We start from the raw sequence: 21,449 nt of genomic DNA, 5'->3' as shown, positions 1-21,449 counted from the left end.
GCTCCGCCTCGCCGGGCAGCAGGAAGGGTGACGGAGCAGGAGGCAGGAGGGCACCGTGGGGCTGGATGGGTGACGCCAGCGCTGAAGAGCGAAGCCATGGACGTGGTAACTCCCTCGGGCTGCTCCTTTCTGCTACAGCAGGGGCTGAGCTGCATGAAATGCTTGCTGCTTGGCTCCCCTCCACATATTTATATACTCAGGGCTGCGGGTAGTAGCTTATCCTCCTGGTGAGATAAACGCTCCTAGAGCTGTTCTGCTCTCTGTGGAGCCATACGGGGATGTTTCCCTGCCCCAAAGCAGGCACCAAGGGGCTGCTGGTGCCTGGCTTCTTCCCCACCGATCTGAGATGAGTGGCAGTGGCTCCCTTTTAATTTACTGAAAAATAGAGGTGGATTTTTAATTTTCCTAAATTTTTTTAGAAGAAGCCGGTGAGTTAATGAGTAGCCGGCGGCTACGTGTGGGCAGAGGGCAGCGCCGGTTACACATTCACCCATGGGAACTCCCTTGGTGATCCAGAGAGGGGAGGAAAACAGAGGCACGTCAGGAAGGGAGCGAGCAGTCCTTCCTGTCCCCGTCTTCAGTAGGGTTTCTCTCCCTCTGTCGATTATTTCTAGAAAAGCAGAAAGGTACTGAGAGTTCAGGCTCTGTTTGGTCAGCCCTTATAACAGCACAGACCTCCAGCTGCTGCTCTCTCAGAAAGGTGCCCATACTGAAGCCCTAGGCTGAGCTTTATTCTGCTTCCTAGCATGATATTAATGTTAGAAGAGCACTTTATTTATAGGGAGAAAATATGGAAAGTTTAGCTGTCCCCTGACTCCATAATGCTTGTAGCTTTCCGGCCAGGAAAAGTTTGTTTCCTTTTTATTCTCTCCCTCTCTCATCTTGCATGCTCTTTTGCCAAGTGCATTATTATTCCCGGTGAATTATTTGGCCAGATGTAGCTGTAATGCACGCTGTGAGCTTTTTCCAATCCTTTAAATTTACGGGTGGCTTCTCCCCACTGTGCTGACCACTCTGATTTACGGCTGGGTGCCCGGCAGCCTGGGCTGGGGGGCCAGGACTTGACGTGTGCCCTGAGCTGGGCGAGGGGCTTCCAGGGCTCATCTCCCTGAGCTGGCTACAGGCAGAGCTGGGGAAAATGCCCTGTTGAGACCTGGAGAACTCATTGCACAGCACAGGACCTTGCTGAGTTCAGCACAAGCTTTGTGGGGAGGGAGGTGGCATCGGGTTTGGGGTGAGATTTATGCCGAGCATCCCTGCAGCCCCTGCCAGGAGGTTTGGGGCACCCGGTTGGGCTGTCTGTGTCCCTCCTGGCTTGTGGCATCACCACAAATATCCCACGTGGCTGCAAAATGGGGAAAACCCTTGTGGTGAAGGTCCCTGTGAGTGTGTTAAGCACAGATTACCTTCACATTAATTACACGAGTGGTTTGAAGCTGCCGTTTCAAGGCGAGAGCAATAACAAGTTGAAGAGAAAAAAGGGAGCCTTGAAACCACCTCTGTGCAATCCAAGGTGCCAGCCAGGGGGCTGCCCTGTCTGCCCCAGCAAGTACCCAGCCCAAAATCCTGTTTCACCTTGCTTGCGGTGCTGGGCACGCTGAGACACGCAGGTACTTCTTCTTTTGCTTTCTCTATCTCCAAGGGTGCTTCCGGGGAACTACGTGTTGCAGAAGCAAAAGGAAATCAGTAAGGAGAGGTAAACAGCGCTGAACTCTTCAACTGTTGCTACAGCACGTGCAAAAGCTTGGTGCAATCGCATTAGGGCACCGCGCTGCTTTATTTCCTGTCTGGCATCGCTGGAGGGATCTGGGACACGTGGGATTTGTTTTAAACCTGATTCATCCTCCGTATGCTTCTGAAAATTCCCACTCCCTGTAGGCTCTCTGCTAGATTAGGCTGTCTGGGCAGCTTACACGGCATCACACTGCTGACCACTAATATGAAATATAATTGGAGCAATTCAAACCTCTCCCCCAAGGGCTGGCTCTTTACATCATGCACTACCCTGTGAAAGTAATAAAGTTAGTGAAAGGGGTTATTCAAGAGAAATTGTCAGTGTTTAATAAATCGTGCAATTAAATGCAATAAAACCTCAGTATGCTATTCATCTGTTCTGCCTTAACACTTAAGGCTGGGGCTTTTTTCAGAATAACGAAGTTCTGTCCCAGATAATTTTTTCCAATTTCCTCATTAGACAGGTTCTCGTGAAGCCTTACAGTTCTCAGCACTGAACTACACTGCCAGAGTAGTGCACCTAATGTAATCATGGCATATAAAAAGTTATAGAGCAGTTCAAGGACTTAAGTAGCTCATAAATTTTTCTTCATATTTTCTCCTTAGTTCATTTTGGGGCTGAGTTTAAGCTGCAGCATTGCAGCCAAAAACTGGGGTCTTCTTTCTGTAGTGGGGCATCGAGATGTCTGGGGAAAAAGGGATGAACAAAATGTTCCATAAGTGCCCTTTCAAAGTGTGGTGTTACTGATTTTTATTTATATATTTATTTTTAATCAAAATTGTATATAACCTTGGGACTGGTGGCTGTATGGGAGAGGAATCAAGTGTCTTAGCCAGTGTTCATCACCCAGCCCAGGAGATGCTCTTGCTGTTCTCGTGTGCCACATGGGTGGTTTGCATGCCCTCTGCGCCATGGGGTGGGAACAACAGCAAGTCTGAAGCCTCCTTTTCTCTGAAACAATCACATAAATTGCCTCTAAAAGCAGATGTTTTCTGCTCTCTTTTCTTCTCCCACCCAGGAAGGTGTGACTGATTTCAAAGCCCTCCGAGCAAAATTTCAGAATGACTCCAACCTTGCCAACAAGCTGGTGCGGCCATGCCAGAAACCTCCACCCAAAATCGCACCCAAACCGGGCTCTGGAGGCAGTGGCATGTCCAGCCCTGTGCCAGTGAGTAAGAGAGAAGTGCTCATACCCAAACCCAAGGATGAACTTCTCCATCCTGCCTCCCAGCCCTCTGCTCTCGCGTGGTGGGCCAAGCTGGAGCGCACGGAGCCAACGGAGCATAAGGAAGAGAGCAAAGGAAATGTCTTGGAGAAAGGGCTGAGCTCCCCCAGGATCAGCTCTCAGAAGCCTCCAATGCCCTGTTGCACTGACCAGCAAGGACCGGTCCCTGAGGATGCTCCGCTCTCCAAATCTTTCCACCGTGCCCTGCAGATGTGGGAAAACACTTTATCCTGTGGGGAGAAAGCAAGCACAGAGCTCCCAGCCCAGCGGGTGATGAACTTGTACGTGAACCCTCGCCCGGAGCAGAGGATGATGCATGCTCCCACTGTGCTGGAGAGCAGCAAGATGCAACCAGATGGAAACCAGCCTGCCTCATCCCAGAGGAAGGATGCTCTGCGTGGCCTCGGGCTGACTTCTCCCCAGGCTGCCAGGAGAGATGGGAGAGCTGCAGAGAGCACTGCAACAGTCACATTGCAACCTGAACGCCATAAAGGTATAGTAAGCTATAATCTTATTATATACATTTTATATATTTATATATTTATTTATTTATTTATATATATACACACACGCACGTGAGCGTATATAGGTGTTCTGAATCTGCAAGGTACAGCACAACAGGTAGGAGAGGAAGGCAAGAGCAAGCTGGGCCCCTCAAAGTGTGATGTTAACTGGCTTGTTGGAGTGCTCCCGTTCTTCCTTGAAGGTCCTGGAGATAGGGGAGGGTTCCCTGATTCCACTGCATTTTTCAAAACCCCACTCTAAGAAATCGCCAAATTTCTGAGAGTAGAGTAAAGTGTGAGAAAAGGAGAGCATCTTATTTTCATTTGCCTTGGCCTACTGCAAGGTAAACATGACTACAGCCTGCTGTTTGGTTTTCACAGAGACGTACAAAGGCTTTTATTTCTTGCAAAGGTAGTTTAGTTCAAATAAAAGTGGTTTAAGCCTGAAGTCTCTGTACGCTCTCAGTTTTGCAGCAGGTCACACGTCAGCAAGGAGAGCGTGTTCTCCTTGCAGAAAGGGGAGCTGAATGCAGTGAGGTTCCCCTGGCCAGCATCATGCTGAGCAGCAGGGCACTGCAAGGCTGAGTCTTTATTTACTCTGGAAAGCTTCCCCGCTTGGGCTGGGTATAGAAAACAGCCACAGTCCCAAATCCTGGCAGATTAAAGAGTTATCGGTACAGAAAATTAGGCTAGTGTTTTATAACCAACAGGAAGGGAGCTGTTGAGAGTTGAGGCCCTGACATGGCAAACTTTGTAAAAATCTTGAAAAGTGGCATTTTTCTCCACTTTTCCATTCTGGTAGTGTGGTAAGAGCCTGTGTTATGGGGACGCTGACCTCAGGGGGAAGCAGTGATGGTGAGAAATCACTGTGTAGAAACTAGTGATGCTGGGCAGATTTGTGCTGCAAGGAGGGGTAATTGTGCCTGTGTTTGTGGTTCCCTGGAGCAGAGCCGGAGCATCTCCTGTGCCATCTGGGAGTGGGAACAAGCTTGAGCAGCCTGGGCAGCAAGCCACCAAAAGTGAAACCTCTTCCTTCAGCTGCGTCCCTGGGTCCTGCCCCCAGAAAACCCCCAAGACCCCCGAACGTTGATCTCAGCTCTTTCCGAAGTGCAATGCCTTCAGTCCACAGAGGAAATGAAACAAGTAAGAGATTTCTAGCCTTTCTCCCCAAACCAGCCCTTCAGAAAATGAATGAAAAAGTACAGTTCATTGACATCTATAAGACGTGTGGAAATGAGGGGTCGTTGCTCATTTCTCGCATCCTCCTCAAATATTAGAAAGAGCTGATCATTGGCAACGCAGATGTTTTTTGCCTTTAATCTGGGGAAGGGATCTAGTGTTCCTTGTTGGGCGCCATCCCCCGTGCAGAAACCTGCCTCCATTCTTGCTGCAGCTCCATTGCGAGCGCCGGCAGCTGCTGCGGTTTTACGGCCAGCTGCAAAGCACTGCGAGCTGATCTTTATCGCCCCGCTTCAATGCGAAATGCCTTCGCTCTGGAGCACACGGCTGTGGGAAGGCACAATAAAATTGGTAGAAACCAGTCTGCTAATCCCCCCCCCCTTATGTTTTAAATACAACAGAGGGCAACGTCGTTAAACGTTCCAACATCAAGAAACGCAAGAGTTGAATTTCCCATAATAAAACCCTATTGATGTTGCATAATAGAATATTTTGGCCTGCTTATTAAGCTGCTAAATGCTGTTTCTTTATAGATACGGGCTTAATTACAGCCAGATCTGTAGGCACAACTTTTGCTGAATTCAAAGGGAGCTGCGTTTCTAAGAAGGGCTCAGCTAAAATCTTGTTGGCTTACTGAGCCTGTGCTTGTTGCTCTGCTCTGGGCTTAGCAGGAGTCACAGGCAGAGAGATTTTCACTGAAAGTCTTCCCTAATGTGCCTGCCTTTTCTAAACATGTAAATGGCACAGAGGAAACTAGTTATTTATATGTCATCACTTGCATGCCCTATCAATATTGCTCAACTATTGATCTCTAGAAGGCCTGAGACTGTTGCCTGGAAACACGAAATAATGACATATTAACATAGCCACATCCACTGGCAATCCTATTTCATGCCCATCTCTGTGTGCTGCCTTGAGGAAAGGCCTCCCCATTGCACCTCTCCGTCCCTGCAGATGCTTTTTTGCCTCCAAAAGCTAATCCTCTGTGTGTTTGTGTGCAGCTGCTGAAGACGAGGATTACCTGATCCCCGAAAGGTGAGCATGTGGTGGGGGCACCCTGCTCTCTCTCACCCACCAAGGTTTTCGGCAAGGTGATGCTTTTGAGAGCTGTTGCAGAAACAAAGCCCTGGCAGGTGTTGGGGTTTTGGCAGCAGCCTCGCTGTGTGTTTGTGCAGCAAGGGCAGTGCTGCCCCTGCCCTCCAGCTTCAGCTGCCTCCAGATGCCCAGGTGAGAATTTTATGGGGTGGCCACCCGAAACTCTTCACTGGGAGATGTGAGACGGTCAGTTCAGCTTCTGGTGTGGCCATGTATGAAATGGATCAAAAAAATCTCAGACACGATTGTTTTGGTGTGCTAGGTGATCCTGACTTCTTCTGGTATGCCTCTGATTTGTCATGAGGGGTCGTAGGGTGATCCCAGATCTGTACCAAAGAGATGTTGGTTTGTAGGGAAGTGTTCATATACCTGTTTTTGACAGGTTTATGGACGTATATATATATATATGTGTGTATATATATATGTGTGTATATATATATATATATATATATATATATATATGTTGGATGCACGAACATACTGTGAAAATGGGAAACAGAATGGCTGAACTAAAGGAAAAGGAGCCAAATTCTTAACATACCTTCAGCGCCCAAACAATGAGCTCTTGCAGCAAACAACACAGACAGTTGTGCTTCTCACATTGTGAGGTGTTCCTGCCAGGGCGGGCCTGTGTTTTGATTAACTTTCAGCCTTTACTTGTCAAAAGAGAACTGGTCAAAAAATAACCAGCCCAATAACTGTTATGCACCACAAGGAAGCTGTCCCGGTAGTTCATTACATCAAGATTAGCAATCTTTCTCTCATACTTGTGATATGGCCTTTACAATAGGTCACTTGTTAAATATTAACCATGTTGTAAATGGGGAAACGAATTAATTGCATAACAGCAAATAATGGGAGAAATTTTCCTCCCTGAATCCCAGAGCTGGAAGCCTCACCAGCTCTTAGGGACTGTAATAAAAAACAGTCCCTCAAAGCCCCTGGTGTTATTGCTTGGGGCACCTAATCCTGGGCTCCAGCTCCTTGTTTGGGGATAAACAGGCAGGGATCCACCTGCCCAGCTGTGTTTCAGGTTCAGTGGAGCACTGTGGTGCTTACCAACCATGGTCTGGTGCCCAGCCAAGCACCAAGGATGTTATTTTACCCCAGGAATGGGGAAGTGAAAGGCCATGGTTCTTCCTGACCAGGAAGTCCTTTGGTGTCAGCACAAGTTTCTGCCCAATTCTAGCTGTCATTTCTCATTCTGACTTCACAGCTGTCCAAACGCACCTTGAGCTCTTTGTTCCTGTTGCTGCAGTTTGCAGTGACTACCTGGTTCTTCCTCTGCTGGAGCTCAGTTGTGGCAGCAGGATGATTAAAGGGAAACCAATCCTTCCCTGAGGTTTATTATAGACTTGGTGTTAACAGATATCCCGTGCAGTTCTTGCTACAGATCTTCCTGATGCTCTCTCACCCAGGGGATTGCCTCGATGGGCACCCAAACAAATGAGCCGAACTTCCCTTCTCCTACTGTTTCACAGGTGGATGGGGTTGGAAGAGGCTCTTTCCCCCACTCTCTTTGTGTTATTTTTTTAAGTTGTTTGTATGAAACAACCTAGCTTTGCCTGAGAGGACTTGTGTTTCTCCCTGCACCCGTTCCCAAATGGCATTAATCTGAATTTCTGCAGGAAGAAAGGGAAAAAGGAGGTTGAGGAGAGAGGGTCTGGGGTGGGAATCCAAATATTGAGGCTGTGTGGTGTGGGGCTGGATGCTGCCAGCATGGAGCCCCTCACTTTTTCATACCTTTGTATGTACCCTCTGATACCTGTTTTTGCTTTTTTTTTTTTTTTTTTTTTTTCCTGCCTGTTTCTGTAAGTGAGAAACAGCTTGCTGAACAATGCAATGGGATTGTTGTTATTATTTAAGTAGTTGCAGTAAGCTTGAAAATTGTTGCACTCAGATTTCCATGGGCTTTTTGTTCCGTTTCTCCTTGACGTATCACAGTAGGCAGAGGACCATAATCCAAGTACAAAGTCCCCTGATGTGCTTCAAGCTCTGTATCTGCAGCAGAATCTCCTAAAGGAAAAGCAAGTGGCAGTGTGGGGTCACGGGGGGGCTCAGCTGAGCCCCGCATTGTGCACAGGTCTCCTCTCCCTCTGAGGAATTCTTGATTTCACTTCGCTTTCTTGTAGGCTCGGTATCAAAGCACTTGAAGCTCTTGTCCTTAAGATGAATACATTTTTATTTTTTTCAGACTTCTAAAAAGGCCAGAAAAACACTTTTTCCTCTCTTTTCTCTCATCCTCTCAGTGCTCAACTTGAAGAGCAGCATAATTGTGAAGAAACCCTGATGTACCCGAATCAGTCTGGAGATACCACAACCTTGTGTGCCATTGAAGGTACTTTGCAAGACTAGACTGTTAAAGGAATCGCATGTTGTCTGGGACAGCCTTTAAAAAAGGCAATATTATCTCTTCTTCAGCTGAAAAAAACAACAGTTGCACATTGGTTGGGCTGAACAGATGACTGCCTGTATTGTCTCTCTGCACACTGGCAGGGTATGAGGACTCTGGGGCACTGACCAGAAAATAAGTCAGCATTTTGGTGGTGAGATGCTGCTTACAGTAAAAGTGCAGTGGGGAGAGTTCAACACACATTGATCATGTGGAAGGAAAAGGGAAGAAGAGAGTAAAGTATTGTCTTGGCAATGAGGGCTTTCAGTGTAAGGCTCTCTTCCACCTCCTCTTCCATCACTACTTCATTCGAGTATAATTTTCTCTATCAGAGTTGCCAGTGCTCTGTGGTTGTTTTGTTTTGTTTTGTTTTGTTTGTTTGTTTAATATTTGCCACTTGGAGGTGAAATCAGTTTTTGCCTTGTTTTTTTGTTTTAATCTCCCATTGGAATGGGAGCAAAACAACCTCCTTGGGGAGACCCATCAAAACCCTCTTGGGTTTGCCCCAAAGACTGTGAAAATTGTGGCCAGCCTGACTTGATGCTGCAGTGCTCAGAACGTAAACCAGTGCTAAACAACAAATTCAAGGACCCTGGGCAGTATAACATGGTGAATGTGTGCCTGGATGTTGAGCATATGGGCTAAATTTGGGGGTTGCAACTTGAAGTACAGTGATCTAATGTTTACTAAAAACTAATACCTGTTCACAAATATCTTTTCTAGTACCAAAGGTAGAGCCTCAAGAACAGAAGGTAAGTCTCTTCACAGCCTGTTTTGACCTTTCAGGTTCAGCTGTACTGTACATCCAGAGTTTTCCTATCTTAGAAGCTTTTAATATTCATATTTCTTATATGCTGGGTATTTCTGTATGTTTGTTGTCTGTGAAGACTCTCAAAGAATAAATAAGAAAATGCAGAGGGGACATGAAGATTAATGAGGTTTCCAAATACAGTCGAGGTGAGAGTCAATTCCCTTGACTTCCTCTTCAAACATGTAAGGAAGTGGTAACACCATCTGGACATTGGTAGGAGACCAAGTAAGTGTCAAGCACCAGCATCAAGATCATAAATTCTTGAAGGCAAAATCCACTGAATTGCTCTGGAAATTCCTGCCAAAGGCAAGGTGGTGCTGGTAATCCCTCTTTGAAGGCATAAAAGCAAAAGTGAACTAACTTCTTTATCACAGCAGCGTTCTCTGAGCTTTGGCTCATAAGTGAGGGCAAGGTTTGTGGGAATGACCATACGGGTTCTTGTCCTCTGCTGCAGGGATCCCTGCTGCTATGACCCAACACTTCTCATTGTACCCTGGCTACAAAACCGGTGGCAGCTCACCTTGTCAGGGGAGGCATCCTATAGGGTGGTGCCTGGAAGGGATTGCTACAGGTGTCCACAGGGAAGCCCAGTGTGGCTGCACAGCAGAGTCTGTAGCTCGTGGTGGGTAACTGGGCTGAGAGAGCAAGTCCCCTCGTGGCAGAGAACGACTGGGTGTCAGTTCTGCCTCTGTTAAAAGAGGGAAAACTGCATTTTAGAAAAGGTCAAACTCCACTTTCAAATACTGACTTGCAAAGCAATCAAAATTGTCCAGGAAGCAGCGTAGGCTTCCAAATGCACTTCTCTGTGCATGATTTGCAGAGAAGTTCTCTGGCTCATCTGTAGTCTTATTTTATGGAAGGTTGGAAAATCTTTAAGTAATAAAAAAACATTCCTCCTTTGCTGTAAGCTCTCCAGCCTGTAATTGCTGTTTTTCTGACCAGTAGCTTCATTGGCCTGATCCCTTGCACTGTTACGTTATTTCTATATAGTTTGTCAATATGTGTATCCCCTGTCCTGCAAGCAGAGGAAACATCCTTGTATGATGACTATTCCAAACGTGAAATGCTTCTGGGTTCTCTAAAGAAATATTTCTTTAAATACTAGCTGACAGTTGAGGTCTTGCATAAAAGTTTGACTGCTGCAAAAAGCAGAGTGCCTAAAAGCTTTCCTCTTCTTTATTCTAGAAACAGAAGACTCTTCCCTTTGGCAAATCCAGGTAATTTCCTTTCCATTCTCCCAGACTGCTTCTAACCCCACAGCTAACCTAGGTTAGGGTTACGATATTGCAACGCTCAGGAAATAGAATGAAATTTCATACATTTCATGACCAGGACAATGTAGAAGATCAAGCCCTTCTGCATCAGCACTCAAGATTTCTCAGCTTGTTTCATTATAAAGAGTTGGTTGAGGGGGTTGTCTCTTTCCACTGACACACACACACACACACACACACACAAATCTTGTTTTCTTACTGAAACTGGAACTCTTTCAGTGTAAGAAAGGAGAGGCATTGAGTTCTCAGACTGGGAAGCCCAGCTCCAGACTGGGAAGTTCCAGCTCCAAAGCTGTGTGGTAAGGCAAGGTCCACACCAAATTTCACCCTGTAAATGGCACATTTCAAACTCTTGGCAGTGTTTAATTACTGTCATTAGCTGAAGTGTTTTGTTGTTGTTGTTGTTTTGTTTGTTTGTTTTTTTGTGGGAGTTAAAGAAACACATGATAAAATGGTATCACTTCTTTGGGAAATATGATGCTGTGGAAAAAAAAGTATCATTGCTGCCTCTGTTGCTGTATCTCCTTCCCTAAATTGCAAAATAATATAGCAAGGGGCAAGTCCCATGAGCCAGGTACCACCTCTGGCAAGTGGATCTAGCTACTCCATTGACGTTACTAGAAAACAGTCATCTTAGCTTGTTTTTGTTTTCCAAGTAACCAGTGGCCTTTAGATCTTGAATTTGCCCTGACAGTACCAGTGTTTTTTTATGGCACCTACCCCATTCAAAGGGAAAATGAGCTGCTTATTGTGGCACAGTCATAAAGCAACATGTTTGTTGGTGACTTTACTTCAGTGTCTCTTTTCTGAGATCCCTTTCATTTCTGAAATTTTCAGTCCTTGGAGAGATACCATAGAAGATGAAAAAGAGGAGAAACCAAATCTTGAAAGAGTGAAACAGGAACTAAAGAAAATACTCAAGGTATCATATCCTTAAGACTGATTTTAATAGCTACTGAAGGTTATTTCTTCTCCTCCTACCATCCTTTTGTTCATGAAACACTTGAAATATTTGATTCTTTAATCACCTGTGTTTGTTTTTTTTTTTTGTCTTCTCCTTTGTTTGTCCATTGCCCAACTGGCACTGTCTAAAAGACCTGTAATGCTGCCAAGCAGCATGTACATCTACCAGAAATCCCTGATGGAAAATAGGTGTGAAACCCTTCTAAGTCCACAGAAGGATAACTTATATTCTTATATATTAACTTATATCAGAAAGCTGTTTCTGAAGGCTGTATCCACTGAACCAGATGTCTGATCTCAGGCAGGTGGAAACGAATACGTATCTCTCAGCAGCCAAACCAGGGAAGATGGTAGAGGTGGGATAAAGGCTCTGCATGTGAAGCAAGATGTGACCAGTACCCAGCCTGCAAAGCATCCTACCCCACAGGGGCTGGCAAAAGACAGAGCAGAGCCCCGTGAGTATCTCATTTGGCTGTTGAGTGTTTCCTCAATCCTCAGTCCCATCTGTTGCCCAAATGTCTCTTCCATATGGGAAAAGACATTAAATTTGGATGGAACTCTTGAACCAATTTAGTTAAACCAGGGCAAAAGGTTGCATGCACATTTATACTCTGGTCTGAATCATTTATTTTGGCTTTGCAAATAGCTTCCTAAGTTGGTTAACCATCTGCATAACTCAAACCGAGGTGTTTGTTTTTCTAGCAGATTGCCCTTATCCGAGAGAGCTGAAATCCATCTCCTCTGCTCCAAATAATTTATTGAGTCTCAGAAGAGGGTTTGGCTTGTGGTAGAAACACACGTGAGCAGGATGAGAGCCTGGCGTCTCCCTCTGTCTCCTATTAAGATGGATGACAATTCCTTGCTCTATCCTCTCAGTGGCTCCAGTGAGTCTTCTTGTATGGTTATGGCATCTGACCTTGGGATCCTCCTCTCAAGGTGCTCTGAGACAGCATCCAGAGCTGGTGACGTGCACCTGAGCTGCAGTTATACCCAGCCATGTCTCCTCTGTAAATGCTACCTTTGCTTCGGGTGTAAGCGTGCGTGAGCTGTGTTTTGCTATGCCTTGACCCTGCCCCTGCAAGCCATTAGTGTTTTGTGGCAGGATTTCAGAGGTGCAGGAGAGAAATGCAGCTCTGCTGGGCACTGTGGACAGAACAGGGGTGTGATGGAGAAAGTGCAAATTGGCTATGGTTGTTATTGGTGTGGTTCTGGGGATTTGTTTCTTTTTAATTTTGAATTACTTCATAGTCATTTTCCGGTTCGGTTGGTGTCTGTTTTTGTAAGCGGTGTTTCTGGTTTGCTTGACCGTTGGATGGCTGGAGGCAAATTCTCGTGGGATTTTTAATTTATTTTATTTTATTTTTTTTTTTTTAGAAGTACTCATGGTGGGCCTCCTGCTCCACCAGAGGGGCTGATTTGAGAACTGATGTTCCCTCAAGCCCCCATTCTTCTTCTCAAGGAGAATTGCTCTCTGGGGCCTGAATGTTTTGCAGAAATTTCTGTTGTTAGCTAGAGCATGTTGTGGTGGTACATGCTTCTGGTGAGAGCCAGACACAGGTATGGACCTGTGTTCATTTAGGAATAGTATCTGTTTTGATTTGTGTGGCTGCATTTCTTCTAAATATATTATTCCAACACTTCTTTTAAATTCATTAAGCATTTAATATTGCCACTGAACAGAGTCCTCTGATAACTATCAGTTTCTAACCTCGTGAGGTGCAGCTCTCATGCTTTGTTTCCATCCACTGGTGGAAAACACTTCTGGGAGGCTCTCCCTCCTCGTCTCCTTTCCAACATGTTGATTTACAGGTGGATTCCTGATGGACTGGCCCATTATTTGGGTCTCAGCAGCTCTAGAAGCCATGCTAAGCCTTCCCTTTAACCACACCTGCAAACATCTGTGAATAGTCCCTTGGGAAGTTTTCAGCTGAGGAGGAATTGGCTCAAAGCTGCTACAACTGAGAATACTGATGGATATTTAATTTATTTTTTTTAAAACATAAAATATTTCAAAACTTGAGGTTATTTTTTTTTTTAAAGTCTTAAAACTTACACTATTTTAAAGTTCTTCTGAAAGTAGCTCAGAAAAGAGACTTTTCTGGACTCCAACTGCCATCCTCAACAGCTGTCCTTGCCTTGAGAGAAGTTGCTGAGAGAAGCTCCCAAAGCAAAAAATCCTTTCTTGTTTCCAGCACGCTACATGTATGTTGGTGCTCCAAGACCAGGTGAAGAAGAAACAGCTTTGAGCCAAAATACTCTGCTGACACCAGAGGATGTGTACGATGATGTTGAAGGACTGCAGGATAGACTGTGAGTATGGACAGGGAGGGGCTCATTGCAATGGCTGAAATGAAATGTCTTTGATAAAATAGGCTGCAGCAAACCCCCAAGTAATATTTCTGTCTTGTCTTCTAGCAGCCATGCATCAGATGTCTCGAGTCCATCTGCTTCAGGCAGCAGTAAGTGCAGCACATGGGGTAGCTCAAGCAGGGCTGCTTTTAATTTGGGCTGGTGCCTGGTAGATGACGTGAATACCTTCATTTAACTTTCAACATCTATAGTGTCTCCTCGGGCCCGATTGCTCTCAATTCCCATTAAAAGCAGTGGGGAGCAATACACGTGTCTAGCATGGAATTCATTTGAGCAACTTTGAAGCCTCTGTTAGGGTAATATGTAACGGCCTGGATGCAATTTGTCCAGCAAAACTCACCTCATTGCTACTGAACGTGGTTTGTGATAATGGCATGCCTTGGTTTTAAGTTTCAGGAAGCAACTGCGAAGAAACATATGAAGATGTTGAGATCGGGGGTGATAATCCAGCAAAAGAGGAGTAAGTTGCAATTTATTAGCCTGTATTTCAAACTTGATCTCACATGCCAGGTACTGGCTGCAAGCCTTGTTTTTCTAATGCAACTCCAGGAAAGTTGTTGTATGTGTGGGTTTCTGCCCCCCTTCCTCTGTCTTTCCCCTTTGGCTGACACTTAGGGAACAAAAACCAGTCAACAAAATTAACTCCCTTAGCAGCAAGGCCTTTCTATGAGAGCCTGCAGCATTCTCCATCCACTGGAAGTGCTCCCCTTACGGACCCCTGCTAGCGCAAAGTCTTGCTCCCCTCTCGGGCAAAAGCCTGGTTCAGCTGTAGCTGAGAAATGGCACCTCTTCGTATGCCCAAGGGACAAATGGGGACACTGTCCCCATAAAAAGGGACAAAATGCTGACATTTCAGATCACAGAGAGTTGGAAAGCTGAAAGGAGTCCAGGCTGTGAGCTAAAGCCTGCAGCTGACATGCTCCAAGTTACTTGCAGCCTGCTCTTTTTTTACAGGGCTTCTCATGATGTTTGCTTCCAGAGGCTGTGTTATAAAAGCAATGAGTTTTGCAGCCTCAGGTTTACACACTGCCTGAGCTTCCCAAATGGTGAAACTTGAAGTTAGTTGTGTTTTTACTTATTAGTTTTGTATGGTTCCCTGCCCTTGCAGATTTCCTGCATCCCTTTGTAAGAAATAGAGACAGCCTTTGGGAACGGCATATGGGCTGCGGATGCTGCACACAATTACTTCGAGTGCATCTGGTGGCTCTCTTCTAAGGAGCAATGTGGGAGGAATAATAAGGTGTTTCTGTACATCTGCTTTTCCCTTATGGATGTGGGACTCATACTGGCGTGCATCTGGATTCAAGTCTAGCTTAGGCATGCACCTAAAGCCTGCTCCTCTCAGAGAGGGGGGAAAAAAAGTAGAGGAAACTTGAAACCCTGGAAGTGACTGGGCAGTTATTTAGAGGTGATAGCATCATTTCTCTGCTGATTGTCCACGGGAGTTGTGTGGTGGAGGTGCACAAGTGTCTCCAGCCAGATGTGCTGGTGTCTGCATCCCATCCCTGGACTGCCTGCAGGGAGCTCCAACTCCAGCTTTGCTCCTTCCCCATGCCTGTCCTGCACCTCTGTGTACATAGGTGTGCAACAGTAGCAGAAATTAAACTCTTCTAATTAATGGGAAAATGGAGGAGCAGAGCATCTTGCTGGAACTATGTAAAGAATTGTTGCAAATGAATTATTCATCAGAGCTGGGGCTGTGACCAAATTCAGGGGGTTCAGAGCTCAGTATCTTAACCCCCAAAGCACTCTACAAAACCTTTCTATTGTTCCCCCATGCAGGGCTAGCTATGCTAACACATACATGAGGTATTTTTAATAGCACTTGCGCATGGGTAATATCCCCCATGTGAGGATCTTGGTTCTCTGCAGATAGAGTAATAGAAAATCACTGTAGCTTTGCAGCCTCTCTTAAGCTCCAGAGAGGTGTGTGTGTGCAGTGGAACGCCTTTCTGAAGGGCGTACATGACAGAAATGTGTGATGAAGGGTGGCACAGACCAATCTTCTGGATGTCCTCCTTTAATGTGCGTTGTGTGCCGCTGGGGAATTGTTGTCCCTTTCATCAGTTTTTACTCCAAATGCATCTGGATCAGTCTGCAGCTGCTCGGTCAGGGAAGGACAGGGAGGGACTTCGCCCCTTCTGTATTTTAACTGCAGTTAACACAAAAGTTTAAAGCTAGGCAAAAGATTTGAGCTTGGACTTTATAATTAGTCACCTTTCACTGCATCTTTGACTATCTCATTGAAACCATCATTCATCCACATGATGCTATTAAGGATAACGATAAGCTTAAACGATATTGCTGAAGTGAGGCTTAAGGTCTGCTGACTCTCCTCTACATGCTTTGGGATCTCAGGGGCTCTGAATACTGCACCTCATATACTTCAGTGCCTAGCGACTCTCTAATTTAAAATCTTTTCTGTTTTGGGCAGATCAGAAAGACAAAAGAGATTTGGAAACCTCTTTAAAATAGAAAAATTGAAACTGAATACCAGGTTTAAGGAAAACTTAAGGTAAGGAAACATTGATTGTCCAGCCCTTTCCCCCTCCAAACCTGAGCAGCTGTATCTGCAACAGTCTGAGATCAGGAGGACTAGAAGTAAGGAGTGAGTACATCTTTACCTGAAAAACAACACTCAGAGTGCTTTTGCCAACTCACTAGGAGCTGTTATGGCAGATGTGGACAGTGGCCTATCTGTGCAGCTTCTTTGGCATCAGCAATCTGGAGGAACTGGTCCTAGAGCAGCATCCAAGTTTTCTAAGGTTTTCTGCTGCCCTCTGTACCTTTCCAATACCTCAGCATGTTGCAGCTGCTCAAGGGAATGCAGAAACACGATACCTGCTGCCTGGACCTGTTAGCCAAAGGCTTGTTGATGTGGCTCCTCAGGATCGAGTGTTTTCTTCCAAATACCAGTTGTCGTCAAGCTGGCAACAGCATCTGCTGTTTAGGTTTACTGTTGAGTCTGTAGTCTAACAAGGGAGCAGCAAAAAGAAGAGAGAATATTGTATAACTTCCTGTAGGAACATACATTTTCAGGCATTCTTATTTGAGTATTTAAAACCCTGGTTAAATGTCCATGGAAAAACTCCTTCAGCTTTTCCCCAGGTGTACAGTGGCTGCTTGTAGAGCCTGTCCTTCACCTCTGCCAGAGTGTGCCTCACCTTGTGCATGATGTAGGGCCAAGACTGAAAAAAGTTACTTTTTCTTATTATTTTGGAAATTCCAGGTTATTTTCTCTTCATTTCCTCTTTTATCTGAGGAAGGGTGCTCTCTGGATGCACTGTAGACCTTTCACAACATGTTTTTTGAACACACGGCTCTTGTTGCTACCAGAGGGTAGAGATGACTAATTAGCAAGGGATGGCATTTTGGCAAAAGCTTTTGCTGTCAGGGATGCCATGCATCCAGAGCTGCCCTGCATTGCCTCAGCAGCAAATATGGCATGCCACTGGCTTGTTAGTGCTCATGGCTTTTTTGGTGATGCTGATGTGAAAGCCTGCTTCTAAAAGCATCTTTCTCTCCTCAGATTGTTTTCCATTTCGGTACCAAATTTAGGTAAGCATCTTTCATGTATCTGGCTCTTGGGAATTTGTGCATGCATGAAGAGGAAAATGTATTGCACAATGGAGAATCAACTCTACAAGATTTTCAGATGGGCACAATGTGTAATGTGGCAGTGTTAATTTGAAGGCTTAATATAGGTTTATGCTGCAGTTGAGACTTGGGGTTTTGTTTATTTTTTGGTAGTTTTGTTTAAAGATCCTGAGGATTTGGATATATCTTGGGAGGCAATGTGGGCTCTCTGCAAAGCTTCATTGCTGATCAGGCATTAACTGCCTGCTGGAGGGACAGGGTTGTGCCTTCTGTAATTGGGATGGGCACACCAACTGTTCCCACCATGCGAGGGTGCCAGAGTGAACTCCCCGTGTCCTTGGGAAAGAAAACTGCCCACAAACACATCTGTCAGACCCCAGCATCTTGCCTTGTGCTGGAGTTTTGGCCATCTTCTGGAGCTGTGAGGCTCTTCCTTTCGCCTTGCCTTGGCCCCTTTGGGTTGAGTGGCTTAAAACATCCCCATCCTCTTCTGCAATAAACTGTGCTGAGTGCCAGACTTGGAATGACCTTTTTCAATTGTCTCTGCTGCATTTGGGTTCCAGCAAATGTCTCCCAGGAGGATATGGTGTATGACGATGTTGAGGCGGGACAGAGAGACCCCAGGTGAGGAGCAGGGCCTTCTTCAGGGGATGGACTAGTAGATGGGGCCCTTGCTGTGAGACTGGGGACCCTGCCGGGCTGCGAGGCACCAAGGGTCATGAGCTGGGCAGGACCCACTCCTCTGGACACAGTCCAGATGCACTCTGCTTGTGTGTTTAATTTGGCAAGAAACATCCCCCAAAATGTTCCTTTGACGTGACGTAGTTAGTGCCAAAGATGTGAAAAGGGGAGAGCTGCTCGCTGCCGTGCAGCAAAACTCAGATAGTTTTCCTAAGGAAGGAAAAGCCCAGCTCCCAGAGCCGATAATCAGCGCGGTCCTGGCAAGCTCCTTGTCAGAAAAATTACTTTTAATAGGAACAGCATGTCTTGGTGCCTGGCTGCCAGATGATCACAGCGGCAGCGTGTGCTGGTACAAAGCGCAGCACATGCTTGCATCTGGGTGGGAGATGCGGGGGGAGGCAGAGAGGGAAAAATCACGGCTTTGTACCAACTCAGGTTTGGGGAGGGGATGTGTCCTGCTGCAAAACCTCAATTTGTGTGGCTCTCTCTCCTCCCTCCTCTCAGAGAGAAGGACGACAAGTACAAAACCTGGATGCCAAAATTCCTGATGTCAAGAGATGAGAAGGACCGAAGGAAAAGCAGCGACGACGTGGACAGGTCTTTACTTGCATTAAGTGTTTTTCCTGTGTTGTCTGACTTTGTATGGGGTGTGTCGTGATGCGGTTCTCAAGTCACTTGAAGGAGCAGGATGCCCTTGCTTAAGCAAACATTGGTGTTTGGCTGCTGCTCCAGGGTCCTTTTCCTTTGAACCCAGCTTTTGGAAACTTTACGGAAAGTATTTTGAAGGCAAAACAAATTCTTGGATCAGAGTTGTGTACAAGTAGGGGATACCTTGAGGGTCTCATACTGACTGTGTATGTGTTCTTCCTGCTTCGCTGAGACAAAAAGGTGTTCCTTGCTATGCATTGGGCTGCTTTTCTGCCGTGCTCAGCCCCATTCCTTCCCTCATCATGCCTTGATTAAATATTTCATCTCCATAGATCAGCTGTTGCTGTTTTGGCAAGAACATTGTTTTTGAAGACCCATACACAGTATCCTGTGTGTTCCCCTTGCCCTTATTTAAAGTATTGATTTTTATTTATTTTTTCTTCCCCATCAATGTTTATAACATTGCCTCTTGCTGTACCATTTGTGCACGTAAAATTGAAGGTAAAACTTCGTTACCAGTGCTGCAAAACCTTGCATGGAAGCAGGCAATTTCATTTCCCTTTCAGATCAGAAAAATGTGAGCTGCAATGAGCTTTCCATGGCCCAGACCCTGTGACTTCAAACAAATGGCAATCAGTGATATACTTTCTGGGTTCCTACCACAGAGTTTCTGCATGGGGTTGCTAAAACACTGCTTGTTGTGTTGTGCGAAGTCATGTGCATAATTGTAGGGAATATCAGGAAACTGATGTGATTTCATCTGCTCCTTAGAGAGCACAGCTCCTGTGAGTGGAGTCTGCCAATGACAAATTTCTTAACAGTTTAGAAGTCCCTAATTTCAGCTCTTGTTTCCCCTTCCTCTTAAAATTAAAAGCATGAAAGTTAGCCAAGTGTGAATAATTTATTGCAAGTGTTGTGTATTTTTTTTTCCCCTGAAATGAATGTCACAACTGTAACCCCACATATAAACCAGAAAGAGTGGCATCTCCATATCCATGGCCCTTACTCCCCTTAACTTGGTTGTAAGAGCTTGTTTTTCATTTTATAGTGCCATATAAACTTCTGTTTTGGTGACATTCTCCTCCATGTGCTAAAAAGGCAACACAAACCTGCAAGGCTGTGTTGAGCCCTTCTTTCATTAACGGCTCATGATAAAAATTACCTGGGGACCGTTTTTGTTTGAACATAAATTAAAACAGGAGATAAATTGCTGGGGGAAAAGTCAACTGTCTTCTACAAAACCATGATTGATTTTAAACCCTTGATAAAGTGCTTATTTGTTCTCCTGCCGTTTACAGCGAGAACACTTGTTCCAAATGGAGATACCAAATGGCTCAAGTTATGCTCACCAATAAATTTGAGTTGCATATTCATCTGTTAAATAAAATAGCAGAATGAATGGTGTGCTTCGGTCTTGATAGAGTTCATTGCAGACAAACCTGGAGCAAGGCTCTGGGTTGCATTTCCTGCTGTCACCCAGTGCCAGAGGACACCAAAATGATGCTCAGAATGTATATTTCTCTTGATGCAGAAGTATCCTCAAAATCAGGAAGAACAGTGCAGAAAAAATCAAGACGATGGAAAAAGAAGAGAAGATTTTTAGAGAAATGTTTCTGGTATGTGAGATTTTTTGGAGCTGTATCTGTGCCATAGGAGGAAAGCAGATATGTGTCATGTTTAAGAGTTGTACAGTGAGAAGTTTTTGGTTCTTAGCTATGCTGGGAGATAAATCCACCTGGTCTGCTGTGTTCTCCCCTCATCCAACATCTCCATCAGGGATGTTGTTGGGCTTTCCCCCCCTCTCCAGCCCCAAACAAAGCCTCACAACCTGTTCCCTCCCTCTCTCCCCGCTGCCCTTGAAGACATCACACACACTTGTAGGACGATGTGTGTTTTCATTTCCTTCCTGCAGTACGACAAGGAGATCAGTGTCATCAACACCGCGACTGCCGAGTGCTCTGTCCCCAGTAAGAGGAGAGCTGATCTCCCGCTCACAGCTGGCGAGCAGCTGGATGTGATCGATGTCACGGAGGGCAATGCAGTGATATGCCGCAACTCGGAGGGCAGATGTAAGTTTGCAGAAACTTTCTAGTATGAGGGGTCATCTTTCAATCTAGTTTTAAGGAGCAAATTGGCTCATCAAATATTATGTGCTTTGTGCATAGCCATAGTATTTGCTCAGGAGTTTACTGATTTACTTATTTTTTTTTCCCTTTTCTCAGATGGGTATGTTCTAGTGGAGCATTTAAACTTCAGGTAAATTTGGGTTTTATTTATTGTGATGCATGTTTTCTTCTCCCTCTATGTGGATATTTGAGATCTAGAGAATCGTGCTTTAAACTTCCAAAGCCAAGGGATGGCTAATGTGAACAGACACTATTAAATATTTCTTGTTTGAGTCTGCTATTAGTTACCCAGGTTTCCAGTCCAAATGCAGCTAGAAAAAAAAAAATGCTTGTCCAGTCATGAGCTGTATAAACTGGAGATTCTTGACTGCCTTCAGCTATGCCTTATTAATTCATATCTGCTTCAAACTAGGCCCACTCTGTGTGCATTGCCCTTCCAAAACACATCCTTAAAACCCCTACTGCGACAGTATTTCTTTGCATGCCCCATTGTAATTGCTACAAATGAACCTCCTATTGCCAATGTGTCTGTTGCTGTGAAATTCTCTTCTTTGACAGACACTACTAACCTCCCAGGAGCATCCCTGCAGCGCCCTTCTGAGCTTCATGGGCCTGTGAGAGCCCACATTTGTCAACGGTGCAGACCTGATACACATGTAAATAAAGTTGTTTGTTTTTTTTACACTTGTAAACATGCAAGAGACTTTTTCATTTTTTGTCTATTTTGAATGAGTTCACTGACTTCTCTGAACTTTAGCTATTTTCAGGGTTTCTTACTTTCTGGAGTACCTCCTTGTTCAGTTCTGAAGTGGCTTACATTTCTGTATTGGCATGAAAAAATCTTATGCAG

At 45.2% G+C, this 21,449-nt stretch overlaps 1 protein-coding gene across 1 annotated transcript; it reads left to right on the top strand.

The window, feature by feature from the left end:
- FYB2 (FYN binding protein 2) lies at positions 1 to 20,733 on the top strand (the record flags this gene model as incomplete). The annotated part of the gene is made up of 19 exons (XM_082765592.1): positions 1 to 105; positions 2,754 to 3,453; positions 4,412 to 4,606; positions 5,644 to 5,677; positions 7,987 to 8,075; positions 8,853 to 8,881; positions 10,126 to 10,157; positions 11,052 to 11,136; positions 11,479 to 11,632; positions 13,370 to 13,487; positions 13,593 to 13,636; positions 13,938 to 14,007; positions 15,982 to 16,062; positions 17,077 to 17,105; positions 17,708 to 17,768; positions 18,330 to 18,422; positions 20,005 to 20,089; positions 20,386 to 20,542; positions 20,696 to 20,733. Exons 1-19 carry the CDS (start codon positions 97 to 99, stop codon positions 20,731 to 20,733), a joined length of 2,103 nt encoding a protein of 700 aa, XP_082621718.1. The 5' UTR covers positions 1 to 96.
- Positions 20,734 to 21,449: the final 716 nt, after the last annotated feature.

The sequence above is a fragment of the Aythya marila genome (assembly GCF_965140915.1).
Source record: "Aythya marila genome assembly, chromosome: 8".
In the NCBI taxonomy this organism is placed as follows: Eukaryota; Metazoa; Chordata; class Aves; order Anseriformes; family Anatidae; genus Aythya; species Aythya marila.
This window is presented reverse-complemented; position numbering and strand designations above follow the sequence as displayed.